At 34.9% G+C, this 15154-nt stretch overlaps 1 protein-coding gene across 3 annotated transcripts in view; it reads right to left on the bottom strand.

Moving 5' to 3' along the window:
* The window catches only part of LOC149067508 (phospholipid-transporting ATPase ABCA1-like), a 188392-nt gene that overhangs the window by 20756 nt on the left and 152482 nt on the right, over window positions 1-15154 (bottom strand). For all 3 annotated transcript variants that reach the window (XM_089252757.1, XM_089252756.1, XM_089252758.1), the window contains 9 exons: window positions 14211-14340; window positions 11183-11528; window positions 9897-9995; window positions 8028-8222; window positions 7625-7818; window positions 5068-5128; window positions 4675-4968; window positions 2723-2870; window positions 1507-1772 (listed from right to left, as the gene is read on the bottom strand). In XM_089252757.1, the coding sequence (XP_089108883.1) occupies window positions 1507-1772; window positions 2723-2870; window positions 4675-4968; window positions 5068-5128; window positions 7625-7818; window positions 8028-8222; window positions 9897-9995; window positions 11183-11528; window positions 14211-14340 (1733 nt within the window). The remainder of the gene's footprint in view (window positions 1-1506; window positions 1773-2722; window positions 2871-4674; window positions 4969-5067; window positions 5129-7624; window positions 7819-8027; window positions 8223-9896; window positions 9996-11182; window positions 11529-14210; window positions 14341-15154) is intronic.

Genomic DNA, 15154 nt, shown 5'->3' with positions numbered 1-15154 from the left:
TTCTGGTGAAACCCGTCACAGTGCTTACATTGCCTGTGCAACAGAGTCTGGATGTCACTTGGTTCCCTCATTATCATCAAGACTTGAACTTCGATTAATTTGTGTAATTCAACAGAATGATTAATTTGTGTCTGTGGAGGATTTAAGAGTGATAAACAGATACACAAATTGTGATATGATCATAGGCGGAGATAGACTTGGAAGTCTGGGGGGGCACGGCCATTATTGCTGGGGGGCAAGATGATGATGATGTCGATTCATCTATACATATATGCATTAGATCAGTCGACTTCACCTTTGATGCTGGGGGGGGGGGGCAATGCCCCCCACGCCCCCCGTATCTCCGCCCATGGATATGATGTAGGAAAGAGACTTTCTGGATATTGGTGCCGAAATGAACTTTGGAAAAAAAAGTTGTTTGTCTCCGCCAGACCCAGGTTTGATTCCAGACAGAGACAACTTTTTTTCTCTACTATCACTATCTCGACATATTTACTGAAATTAAGGGAAGTTACAGTCTCTCAGTTTGAAAGAAAGAAAGTCTCTACTCAGCAGATCACAATACTATGCACAAAGTATGCTGTAAGATTTTGGAGACCATACCTACAGAAGGACATAGAATTGGTTGAAAGGGTGCAGAGAAGAACTACGCGCGTCCTTATTGGCACATGAGGCTTGAGCTATGAAGAGAGACTTGATTTCTTGAATGTTTACATTGGAGAAACGCAGGTGTTTGGGAGATATGATTGAAGTGTTCAAAATTTTCAATGGAATGGATAGGATGGACCATGAACTTTTAGTACACCGCCAATCGACTGCTTTTACAAGGGGACTCCAGTATCGATTGGTAAGGGACAATGCAAGGTTATGGTGTTGCAGGGAATTTTTCTCTAATAGGGTTGTTAATAAATAGAATAGCTTACCTCCGGAGGTAGTAAATTGTAACACACAATTGACACGTTTAAAAAATAAGTACGATAAACATGTTGGGGTAAATCTAGAAGCTATCCATACTTAGAATAGGACAACCATAATATTCTTTATGGGCATTGTATATAATATTTTATCATGTGTATAAATTGTTTATAATTTTTGTGATTGTGATTCTCAGCCATTTCGTCGGGCATTTTGCCTGTTGTGGCGTTATATTTGTATTAATTGAATTGCTGTATTTTTGAAATATATGACATCCATATTTGTTATGGGCATCTTTTTCTCAGCCACTTCGTTGGGCATTTTGCCTGTTGTGGCATTGTAATTGTATAAGTAGTTGTGTCTCTTTGGTGTATTGGATAGAATGCCTGTTCTGACCACTAGAGGACCCAGGTCAAAAAGAAAACACCCCCAGAGAGGGATAAAAAAAATTTAATATCCTGAAAGTCTTTCTTTGATGTGTTATAGGCCAGAAAAAAAACGTGATCTTGTCATAAAGAAAGAAAGAAACCTTCCAGTTTTCAGAATTCTGGTCAAGCATGAAAAATGTAAAATGAAAGAAGAAAAAAATACCTGAACCAATTGATAGAAGTAGCAACAAATCCCATCTCCACAGCAATATTCAAAGCAAAGAAAAATGTTCCCTCAACAATTAGTGCAATGTAATTTGGAAGTAGCAGGTTCCAGCCGAACGGATTGACATATGTGTCTTGACCGAACAACTGGAAAATGTCACTTTGCAACTGATTCTGAGTCAAAGCAGTCAATCCACCAAGAAGACTCCACTGAGGAAATATCAATGATATTTTCTTGACAGTCTCTAATACTTGCTCTGCATCCTATGGAAGAAAGTTAAATGCATTTCATTCACAGTGAACCAAACCATAAATGCAGAGAAGAGAAAGGATAGAATAATTAAAAAATAAATGATAACAGTAACTTCATTCTTTTGATATTTTTCATGTTTCTCTAGGGACAGAAGTCTTCAACCCATAATCTGCAAACCAAATGTGGCCCTCAGAGCTTCTTGCCATGTTTTTTAAAAAGGTAAAAAAACATTGAAAGACTGTTAAGAGTTGTTTTTTTTTTAATTATTTGATAAAGCCTGCAGTCTGCTGAACTGAGATGCTTTTGGGATTCACTATCAAATACCAATTTTGTTTGGCGCTTTCAAAAAATACAATAGAAATAGACAAACAAAAGGTGTAAATATATACACACACACACATTGAGTATATGTTCTTCCCCCCCTCCCCCCCAAAAAAAAATTTAAATGACAGCGCTGATGAAAGGCTACTTTAAAAGTTCATCACAAATGGGCAAAAAAACTGTCTGCAACAATGGTTGCCTGGCTTGAACAATGACTTTTGGAATGTTTACTTTGGTTACTGTGGCTTCAAACAATACGTTTAAGACATGTATATGCCTTTATAATGGTTTGCCAAGTCTTTAATGCTGCCAATGCATGGTAAAAACTCTGGCAGTGCCGGGTATTATAGCTAGTAAAACTGTATGCCTGATTGCTTTTTGTGGAGACTTTTCAAATGAAAAATCTGCTTGCATTCATGCCTTGAAGTTGAAAAGTTGCCTACTCCAGCAAACTGGCATCAGAGATAACTTATTGGGGAGATTGATGTCTGAACCAAAGAAAAACCACATCAAGCTCATGAATGAAAAACGGCTTTGTCATTTTTTTTTTTAAATTAATACAAATGCTAAATTTAATTTCAATAAAAATTGAATTTATTTACAAGCAATGTTTCAATTCAAAAAAAATTAGTTGACTTACCGTTGATATATTGAGCATGTGCAAAGATATTACAACCAGCAAAACTATCAGGCCGACAAAGAGATTTGTGGTGAATAGAACCATGAATGCCAGACTACCTTCGTGGAAAAACCGAGAGCACATATACATCAAAGGTATTGAGGCCCAGCTGTAAAACAACACAACATTCATCATCAATAACTAACAACTCATGGAATCAAATAAAAATACAGTGATACACAATGGATAAATAATTTGTCCCCGAATCACACTTGTAAGCTAAAATCATTGTTAGTCGAAACGTGATTTCCCCATAGGTTTTTATGGAAAATAATTCAATTTTAAGGTAAGACAATTTAGTCAATTGAAACACAGACACAAAACATTTCGGTTTTAAGCTAGCTTGTGAGCCCTAAAAAATAACAGTTGTTACATGTTTGTCTCTACAAATAATGAGAGGAAGAAAAAATAAATTTACATATATATCATAAAAAGTTAGTGGCAACAGGAATGGAGTTGATAAATTTAAAAATAAAAAATTGGTATTTAGCAATGTATGCAAGATGAGAGATTACATTACAATTTCGGAAGAATCAACACGTTGTTTGGCGATTCAGCACTCATTATTTGGCGAGATTGGCGATCTGACACTCGTTACTTGGCGACATTGGCGATTTAATACTTGTTATTTGGCAACATTGGCGATTTAACACTCGTTATTCGGCAACATTGGCAATTTAACGCGCTTGTTATTTGGCAAAGTATCTAAATTAGCAATCGGCGGAGATGCGCTTTTTACTCCCAGAATGGAAATTTTTTTCATGAAACATCAGGATTTAATGCAATGACGATCGACTACAGTAATTTCTGCTGCTTCCAGTGACGACTTGTTTTTTGAAAACGGAAACTGACTCGCATTTGTGCTGCGATGGAAAGCCTGATGCAGGGGCCGATAGTTTGAATAAGGCGATAGTTCAAGTACAGTGGAATAAAACACACTCTTCTCGGAAAGAATCGTTTCGCTGCAAGCAGGACCAAAAAATTTTTGCCGTCTTTTCCGAAATTCCGGGTATACTGAAGCAAAATTCGCTATTTGGCGCAGAAAAATACGAAATTACACTATAGGAGCAGGATGGCACAAGATGTTAATTTTGGCGCAGAGAGGCGCAATTGCCACAGAGTTCCCACCCCTGTATTAATGCAAAATAAAGTTGTTTTAAAATGGATTGGAATGTTTATTCCTGAGAAAATAAAGTTTCCTAATATTGCAATTTAAAATTCCACACTCAAATAATTAATATGTTTTCCGGAATAGTTTTGAATCTAAAAAAATCCCCATGTACTTAAAAGTGTCAACTCTATTATCAACTGTGCACATACAATTCAAGATACAACCATCTGTTATACTATGATATACATTTGTCCCAGCTATTGCCAAAAATTTAAAGATAATTTTCATAAAACACTCAAAAAGAAAAAAAAAAACTGTAAAAAAGACAAAATTTTACTATAGGCATAAATGAATATATGGGAATTTACAAGATGAGAAACTGAAGATCTTTTCATTTTACACTATGTACACAACCCAGTCGGGTTTGTTGGTGTACAGCTATATGCAAATTTCACACTGAAAGAATGTGTATCTAAACTGTTCAGTTTGACGTCAAGAATCTTAACATGTGCACTGAAACTGAAAGCATTCAGGTTAACTTATTTTAGTACAATCTTTTCTTAGCTTATTTTATATGAAATGATTAAAAACATTACGAAAGAAGTGGAGATACAACTGGAAAATGATTTTGAGGCTTTTATGTTTTTTCACAGCCATTGTATAAAAATGTCAAATTGAATAAGGTCTTGAATAATACCACGGCCCTTCTTAAATCTCAAAACTGTATGGCATATATCATTTTGGGGAAAAATTAGTAAAATAAACCTGAAAAACAATGAATCAAGCAAATGTTTATACTCACCCAAAACTTAGTAGCAGAGTGATAACAGCAGAAAAATTCAGCCTGTGTACAAATGGCGGAAGGGCAAATAAATAAATCACGGTTGAAGCCAACATGGCTGTCATAAGAAGACAAATCAAATCCCACACCAGATGAGTCGCCCAATAAAGGATTGGACTGACGCCTGCAGCAATTTGGACTTGTTTCTCTTCTAAGGATACTTCACGAACTATGTATACAGAAGAAGCAGATGGAATAAGTGAGAGTCCAATCAGAAATACAAAAGCAATGCCTATTTCTCCCAAGCGCTGGAGTCTGCAATGAAATGAACAAGTAATGAAAAATAATTTTATATAAGCAAGAAAAACCAGTTTTTTTACATATGAATCAAAGAAAAGAAGGGGGGGAACTTACAGTGTCTCTTGACCTAACTGTTCTACACTAAGTTGCATTGGGTGACTGTAAGTTGTAATGCCTTTTCGGAAAAAAAGAAAAGAAAAACGATGTTAATTCTATATTTGAACACAAAAAGCAGAGACTGGAAACTAGTTAAACAAAATAAAATATAGCATTAGTATTCAACTCATTAGTAGCTAACTTATTATGTAACTGAAATACTGCAACTAATTTTACAAATTTATTAGCTTTATTACATTTATATTCTTTTATTTGTTGAATCTGGGCCAGATTAAAATCAGGAGCATAAATACACTCGAAACAGCAAATTTTAAAAACTACTTGTAATTTTTTTGAAAATATAATTTAAATTTCATTAAGTTTTAAGAAAAAGTTGGAAGTTGCAGTCTTATTTCCACTGCGAGATATTCTTCACCACTTCAAGTGTGGCAGTAATGATGTCATTCACTGTATCAGATTGCAACTATTCGACCCTATATGCACGTCATACACATTCTTCTGCTGAATTTTTAATGGATGGGTACATGCCGGTGTGTTCTAAGTTTATTTATGCCCCTCAAACATCTATGTTGACAAAGTTGTGATTGTGTCAAATACAAATCCAGTTGAGCCCCAATTTAATGAATCATAAGAAATCAACAATTTTATTTGTTAAATCTGGATCAGATTAATCTGGAGCATAAATACACTCGAAACAGCAAATTTTAAAATCTACTTACTTTGGGGGTTGCTGTTACAACTTATTTCTGATGACAATTGAAAAAAAAAATATGTAAACTATACATAAACTTAAAAATAAAATCAGGATGCATGAAAAATTTCTTGATAAGAGTTTGTTTGATACATCCAACATTTTTAACAAATCCTATCGAAATTGTATTTTTTTTCCACTAACCAAAAAACGTTTTCTCTTCAGATGACCTGCCATTCTTTGCTTGTCAAAACAAAGTACAAACTTGGAGTAACTTTATTTCTTTACTGAAATCTAAACATGCGGACAGCACAATGTTTCATGGTATTGGTGTTACACTGATTGCTGAAACCTTCCCGCATACATTCTGAGAATGGCTTTATTGGCTCCTTTACACCTAAAAAAAGGAGCAGATTCCTGTCCCATGTTTTTTGTGTGTCTCCAAAGAAGGGTTGGAGGTCAATTCTTGGAAAGTCAAATCTTTGGATTATGGTTTTGGGTGACGAGAAATAAGAAAACATTTTTGGAGAGTTAAAAAAATATGTTAAATCGAGGTTTTTATTCGTTGAATAAGGGTTTGACCTCTATTTTCACCAAAATTTCAGAAAAAAGTTTGTTAAATAGAGGAATTCATTGAATCAAAGTTTGTTAAATCAGGGCTTGATTTCACAAATGCAAAGGCCACAATAAGCAAGTTGCCCAATGAGGTGGCTGAAGAGATGTCCATGGAAAATATGGGTGCCAAATATAAACGAAAATACACAGTAACCCAACATAAAAGCATATATCATGAATAAAAAAACTAATAATGAATATACTGCCCATAAAAAATATTATGGCTGTCTTAATCTAAGTATGGATGGCTTTTTGATTCATCTCACTATGGACCCACGACCCATAGAGGTAAGCTGTTCCATATTTATTGCAAACCCTATTAGAAAAAAACTCAGTCTGACACCCCAATCTGGAGTTGTACTTTTCTAAATGATACCGGTGTTGTGGTATTGTGTGTGGTGTCCCCTTGTCAAAGCAATTGATTGACGGTTTCGTGTTTTTGCTGGTGCTACCATCTCTTTTCCATATTTTGAAATAAAGATGGTGGATGCTTGAATTTTCTCGTTATGTGAATATCTGTTGAAGGTCTGCCTAATCTCTATGCAGAGACTTTTGCAAACGAGAGGCCAGCTTGCATTCACATCACAAAGTATGAAAACCGCCAAAAAAAACTGACTTTAAACCAGGATCATCGGAATAAGAGTCCAGCATGATGCCTGCACGACTGTGTAGTCGCAGATGCACGGATCGCTAATCATAGCTTAAATTATAGTTTTGATATTTTATATGGAAGGCCAAAATTCTGTGGTGACATCTTGTGGGATTGCCATATAGGATTACTGCTGTTTATGACCCCTATGGTAAATCGGGACAAAATGTTTATTTGGGGGACAACTAACTGAAAGATCACATTTATAAAATAATGAGTGTTTATTTTATAAAAAATTATAAAACTTATACTACTTATAGTTTTTATTTGTTAATGTTTCCAAAATAGATGGGCGATTTGGAAAATCTGAAGAAAATCTTTTTCCAAATTTGGCTATAAATATTTTTTGTTCAATTATTCAAATCACTAAAATTAGTAAAAGGCCATTGGAAACCCTGGTACTCTATCTATATATCTTCCCTAAGAAGAAAATAATGTCTCTGCAGCCATCTCAGGTTTAAGAGGAAAAGATCTAAACCTTTCCACATCTTTGAAATTTGGTTCAATAATTAAAACAAAAAAACTATTGCCACTATTTAAAAGTCATAACAACAATATCCTTACAGTTAAGAAATGAAAGGATTGTTGATTGTTTTTACCGAAAGGCGCAGCCAAGTTGGGAACTGCTTTCATGGTTGCTTTAAGGACAGCATCATTGAAAGAATTCAGATAAGATGGTGCAGCATGATAGCCACTGTTATCAAACCAAATTTTTGCAGCGATCTCATTTTGACTTCGTGAAGTTCCATTGCCATCATCTTGAAGATAAGACGAAAGTGTCCACCCACCATACCTGAAAGAAAAATAAAAGAATAATAATGGCAAAATGCATTAGATGCATTGAAATATTGATTTAATAATGAAAATTGATGTCATGTCAAATTGCTCAAATATTGGATTTATATGGAATGCAAAGCTTTTTGGAGACCGGTTATACCACTAATCTTTTACTCATGCAATTTCATCAAATTGTTATGATAAAATTTTTCATAAAAAACTTGCCTCTTTTCATTGAAACGAATGAAAGTGCGAAGGAGATGTTGATTCAAATTCTGGCTGGTGACATTGTAAAAAACAGCTTTACCAGACCTGACTACATAAGGTAATAAATCATTATCCATAGCCGTGCACTGGTCTTTTTCTTTGCATAGACAGAGTTCCTTCGAGTCCTCAAATGGGATGTTGAATCCACATTCACTATTAAATTGAAATAAAAGATAATGATCACAAAAATGATCATACCACCACTGTAAATTGAGAACGACGATGAACTAAAGTACTTATATTTTTTTTACGAAAACAATATTGATAAATTTAACAAGTATTTCGTCAAGAAAGAAACTTTCCAACTACTACTGCTGGACTATATATGCACCTCATCCATATTCCTCTATGGAACTTCTAATGAGTTAGTACATGTTGGAATATGTGTGTGTGTATGTGTAGCGAACCTGACATGAAGTTTGCTTCTGTGTAATGCTTGTTGTGTGTAGTGGTTCCATCTGCCATCAATTTTTCTAACTACTAAAGAAGTGTAATGATTGAATAATTGTATTGTTGTAGGCCTGTTGCTCTCTATGGCAAGACATTTTAATGGGGAGGTTGGCTTGCATTCGTGCTTCCAAGTTGGGAACCACAGAAAACCTACTTCAGCCGTCCACCACTATGGCGATGCTGGGGTTCGTATCCGGGTCACGATGCGACCACTCAACCACCATAGTGGCTTAGTTTTCTAACTACTGCATTTTCTAGCATTCAATCAGCAGATTATACATTAAAAATAATCAGAACTTCCCAGTACAAATTTTTACATAGTGCTGCATACTATCTGTAACTCTTTTTTGATGTGAATACATCTTTTAAATCATCTGAAAATAATGGGAGCATTTGCAAGAAGTTGTGTGATGAAATTCTTTAAATGCTCATATCTCAGGAAGTACTCATGCAAGTCAAAAGCAATGATATCCTCAGATGCACATTTCAAAGGTGCATTCAATGATATCACTCAGGTTTCAATATCTTTTCCCGACTGGGCACTGGGCCAGCTGCCGCGATTCGCAACAAATTTTTTCAGCTATATCTGAAGAAGTAAGCAATGAAAGTCAAAAGCAATGAAATCCTCACATGCACATTTCAAAGGTGCTTTCTATGATATCACCCTGGATTCAATAACTCTTCCTGTCTGGGCACCGGAACAGCTGTTCTGATTCATAAATTGTTTTCAGTTATACCTCAAGCAGTTAACAACGAAAATAGACGACATTAGTATCGTTTCTTAGGTACTCCAAAGACAAAATCAATGATAATGACATAATTTCATTATGTCAGTACCTACCACACAATTCAAGACACAGAAAACGTACAAATATATTCACGTCAAAACTTGCGGAAGTCCTACCCTCTTTTTTTTATTAATTTGTAAAAATATTTTTTTAAAAATTTGTAAATGGTATACAGATTAAATATCTCTACCTGCAGTAAAAGAAATACATTTGGGCTCTCTATCTCAGTGCTTTCCCTCAAGACACTTCATTGGTAACTGCCCTATGAACATGGATCGATTTTTTCCTTTACCTCGACACATTAGTTATTTTTCCCTTTTCTCTTTTGCTTTGTTTGGAGAGTAAGAAAATATATAGTATCACACATCAGAGAAATTATGGCTGGAAAGGGAAGGCACAGAAGGGTAAACCTGCTCCACTCTTTATTTTATCCCTTTATTTTTTTTAATATTAACAAAGATACCAATTTCTGATATGCATTATTTGTACTTCAACTATATACCATTCAAGTATATATTTTTTGCCAAAAGCATGTATGTAAGAGGTTAAATGCAATTATAGAAGGTAAAGAGAGTGCTCCATCGCTCACCCTTTCCCAGAATCATGACATAAGCTTTCCAAAGTATAATTTTTCATTATTATACTTTCCAAAAGATTTTTCCGAGCTGGTAGTCTCCAATCATCAGAACTGCGACAGAAAAAAATTCAATGGCATCATTAAATAACAAACTTGATTTCACTAAAACAGGAAAAACTAAAACGGAAATAAAACAGAAAAAAACTTTTGAAAAATTATTCTCATAGGCTACTTATGAATTGAAGTACCATTTCTACCATACAATTTAAAGCTGTACTTCAACTAATAACACAGGTTGTATTTCGATATCCGATATTAAAGTTCACCATGCATCAAGTATTAAAAACATAAACTTGCATGCAATATTAAAGGTATAAAATTGCACAAAACATTAAGAGCATAAAATTGCAAGAAACATTAAGAGCATAAAATTGCAAGAAACATTAAAAGCATAAAATTACATTATTGCATAAAAGAAATATTAGTATAATTTCATAAGCTGGAGATGATCGCAGGACCTATTATTCTTCTCTGCATAGGGTGGGTGTCCAAAAAAAAACACTAGCAAATTTTCGAAAAATTACAAATCCTGAAAAATATACTTATTTGGTTCTAAACTTTACAGCCCCCCCCCCCCAAACTTCCAGGCCTGCATCAACACACTTTATCATATTCCCAAATACTGGTTTCAACAAAGCTGCATTAACTGAGACAATTACATATATCAGAGCTGGACAGGCGGCAGATCACCACGGCAACTAAAAAATTGGCATTGCCGTCTAAAATTTTCTTCCCGTAGTTACTAAATTGCTGACTGAGAGCAGCACAAAACGTTTTTAATTTATAACAGCATATCTACCAACATGGAAGGTCATTATGCTCTGAAAAAATCAAAAGAAGCATTATTTTGGACCTTTTTCTTCGGGTAAAAATTTTTTTCTGATGCCTAGATTTTTTTAAAAATTTGTCCAGTCCTGGTGTACATAGCACTATTCAGTTGATTGTTGAGTCGGCTGATAGATGTGAACTATTCAATTAACTCCTCAAGAAACAGTTTCCTCACTTGGACAAAATAAACACTGATTATGCAATCACGCTGTTCTGGGGAAAAACATTATGTTGACATACACTCACGCATGTGTTTTTTGATACTACTACTGAAATCTATATAAAAATACCAGATTTTTAAACTAACTCTGGAATTAACATACAAATAAAACTTTGTATAACCATCTTTGATAACTATCAATTATAACTTTATTGTCAGTAATTAAATATGTATTCAAGATTAACGTTACCTAATGAACGATACGGTAGTACCATCTCTAGAAGAATACATCTGGGGTGTAAGGTGTATGGATGGCTCAGGCCTACGAGCAGGTCTCCCAACCGCAAGGCCCATTGCAAGAGCAATGAACAAGCATGGCATTAGAATTCCAGAGATAACCATTTTCCAGTTCCGCTTTGTATGCCATAAACGTTTTGTCAACAAGCACTGGAACTGACTGAACTTCAAGTGATATCCGCTTTGCAAATCCCTAGGATCTAATGAATAATCACTGCTAGCGATATTTGAAGCATCCTGAAAATTTTTAACACTTGAAATTGGGTCGTAACTGACGACGTCATCACCGTTATAAAATCCTGTAATAAAAATAGAATGAGCATTGTGAATTTACAGTTGACTGATCAGTTACAGATATATGGTTGAAATAGAAAGTCTCTAAAATCAGAACTAGAGAAAAAAATAAAAGCTATTCTACAGGGTGATTTCAATGCCTCATTTTACTGGTGAAACACTAATCTCAGAGGCATACTTCCAACTAGAAAAAAGTATCCAAATAACGTGTAGAACTCATACACTTCATTCATGTTGCAAAAGGTTGTATGGTTATTAAAATATAAAAATTAACTTTTTATGCAGACACTGTCCTGCAGAAAAACTTGATTTTAAAAAATTGAGATAGGTTGTGTCAGATGCAAGACACAGATGCAAGTTTTGACGTGAATAGGTTCTTTGGGGCCTACCTTTGCATGGTAAGTATTGACATAAGGCGGAGCGGTAGCCCAGGTCGATAAGATACTCGCCTAAAGTACCAAAGGATGTGCAGAGGTGTCGCAAGTTCGATACCCGGTTCGTCCTTGTCAGAAAACTTTCCTGACATAGGGGTACAACAGAAACGGCGACACGACCATAGAAAAAATTGCTACCGCAAGGAGTCCCCCATTGAGGGGTTAGTGCACCAACCCCTCAGCGAGTATAAAAAACAAGCCTGCCGTTTGGAATTTGCAACAAATTGTAGGTCCTGGGGGGTCTAATTAGCCCTCGTGTGCAGAAAATGACAGTGGTGCAACAAAAATGATCAAATGATTGACATAAGGAAATTGGTATTATCTGATTTGTCCTTGGAATTGCTAATAGACGACACCAATGTTGTTTATTTGCGTTCTCGAGTTATAGTTAAAACAAGCCTGGCGCCCAGACCGGAAAGGGTATTAGAACCAGAGTAGCATCATTAGATTTTTCTCAAAAATACCCATGAGACGACATTGTTGGCTTCTGTTTGTATTACAAACCTCTCGAGATATAGCGTAAAACAATTTCGGTATGAAAGTGGGCTGCGAGCCTGGTGTCCAGACTGGAAGAGGTATTAGAACCGGAGTAGTATCATTGGATTTGTGTTAATGAAGTCTACTTGCAGACATTAAAAAAATACTGATATATTCTGAATACTTCTTGAGATATGAGCGTTTAAATTATTTTGTTATGCCATTTTTTTACGAATCCACCAGTGTCGTTAGATGACTTAAGACGTTTTCCTGTCAAAAATTGTTGCTCTGTCTCTTTTGAGGCCAATGGAAAGAATTACATATTTCTAGATGCAATATTCGATGAGATATTTGAATTCAAAAGTCGAAGGAAAGAAGCTTTTGTCCATTAGTTTATGCTGTTATTTCTCAGGGGTTTCAGATTTTTTAATCCAAATATCTCAGCGGTTATTGCACTTAAAAATGCTGCTTTTTTTGGACACACAAGAGACAGTGCAACGTTTTGTTCAGGTTTATGAGAACAGGGTGCCAGTATACCTATACATATTACCAACAGATCAGTATAAAAAGTTACAATTTTTATTTTAATAACTATGCAACCCTTTTTGCAACCTGAATGACACATCAGAGTACAACACATTATTTGTGATTTGGATACTTTTTGTGATTGGAAGTACGCCTCTAGGATCAATAGTTTGCCAGTAAAATGCAGCAAGGGTAATTATGGAATCACCCATTATATGTAAAACCTCAAGTAAAATTGTTATTTGTTTCAAGGTAGGTTGTGAGGTAATAAGATTGTTAAACGAGAATTTTAAAAGGAAAGCCATTCGCAACACTTTTTCTAATGCTTTTCTCTGAGGTTTCAATTCCTAAAGATGAATTGACATGAAAATTTAGAATTTACCAATTCATTTAATTAATTCATTTTCAAAATATTTCACGAGTTTTCACTGTGGTGATTTTTTTTAATATATTGACGATTATCTTCTTTTTTTATTAATATGATCCTCACATATTACCAACAGATCAGCATGATTCGTAGATTGAACCCAGACCTGCACAGTCAGAGCATAGCTTCCTAACCACACAACTGCCAGGCGATAATCGAGTGGGATTGCCGCCTAATAGTTTTTGTTAATAGGATTGTTAATGAATGGAATAGCTTACCCCCGGAGGTAGTAAATTTTAACACAATTGACATGTTTAAAAAGAAATACGATAACCATGTTGGGGTAAATCGAGAAGCTATCCATACTTAGAATAAGACAACCACAAATACATTATGGCATTGTATAGTATTTTATCATGTGTATATATTGTTTGTAATTTTTGTGATTGTGTTTTTAATTGGGTTGCTGTATTTTGAAATATATGACATCCATATTTGTTATGAGCGTCTTTTTCTCAGCCACTTCCTTGGGCATTTTGCCTGTTGTGGTGTTGTATTTGTATAAGTAAAACCAGAGGGGAAAGGCAAAGAAGCATCTTTTTGCCATAAAAAAAACTTGTATAAACAGAGTAGCATTCCGGGACTGAAAAGATTTTATAACTTTTCAGAAATTATTTGTGTTTAAGATTTCTAATCTCTGTGAAATCGATAGGTTGAAAAGTGCATGAATGTAATGATTTTCTTGATGAAATTACCAATTCGTGGATTTTAACACTTTACTCAAGCTACACTCATATCAAAACTTTGTTTATTAAAAAATTTCATTGATAAGTATGCATATATATGCAACATAAAGATGTTTAAAAACTCAAAAATTAATTTACTTTTCTCTTTCTTCCACTGAGATTCACGTTGGTGATGTGAAGAAGAGCAGACTTTGGGTTCGCCTCTATATGGCTTCGAGGAGCTGTACTGATTTTTCGTATCCTCTACTTGGCACAGAGTTAAAAACACCTAATTTGATACAAGAAAAAATGTTGGAAGAACATTTCAATTATGGAGTACACCAATGATACTGAAACTATTACCAGTGACAAAGAAAATTTCGAAAAAAAAGTACTATAAAAATGACTTTTTCTACACTCAACTAAGGTATGCACCATATTTTAGTTGCTGAAACATCTAGACCAGCGGTTTCCAAATACTTTTAGTCATGGATTCACCCCAGAAATCTTGTTGTCTGCCACATTTAGTCGTGGACCCCAGAAATCTTGGTGTCTGCGATGATCCCCCCACATTAAGTTATGGATCCCTGGAAATCGATGTCTGCCATGGACCCCCGAGGAAACTACAGCCATCTATCAGCCAGAATGTTCTCGAACAAAGGAGAACATTCTATACAGTTCTAGTAAATGTGATGCAATAGCAATGTAATCTACTCAACTGCAAAAGAACTAAAACAAAGTTTCATACCCCTATCGAGAGCTGTCGTTCAAAAGCAGTTTTACCAATATTAGTACTGCAGTCTGCCAGCATTACAGCAGTGCTTTTACACATTAATTTAATTAAAACTTTTTTAATAATTTATTTATAATTTTTTTCACAACTTAGCATTAATTTATTTTATTATACAATTGAGCTGTGGACCCCTGGGGCTTCAAGCACCCCCATTTGGTAACTGCTGATCTAGACACACCATGATATGAATGAAATTAGCTAATAAAAATCTGTTAATATGTCAATTGTATAAATTAAGCTCAGAATAATTTCTCTCCAATTATTTTCATGTGCATATATTATCATACTATAATAAAAAGGGATTGATACT

The sequence above is a fragment of the Pholcus phalangioides genome, unplaced genomic scaffold, assembly GCF_987345545.1.
Source record: "Pholcus phalangioides strain wild (caught in Gottingen) unplaced genomic scaffold, Ppha-v1.0 ptg000030l_1, whole genome shotgun sequence".
In the NCBI taxonomy this organism is placed as follows: Eukaryota; Metazoa; Arthropoda; class Arachnida; order Araneae; family Pholcidae; genus Pholcus; species Pholcus phalangioides.
This window is presented reverse-complemented; position numbering and strand designations above follow the sequence as displayed.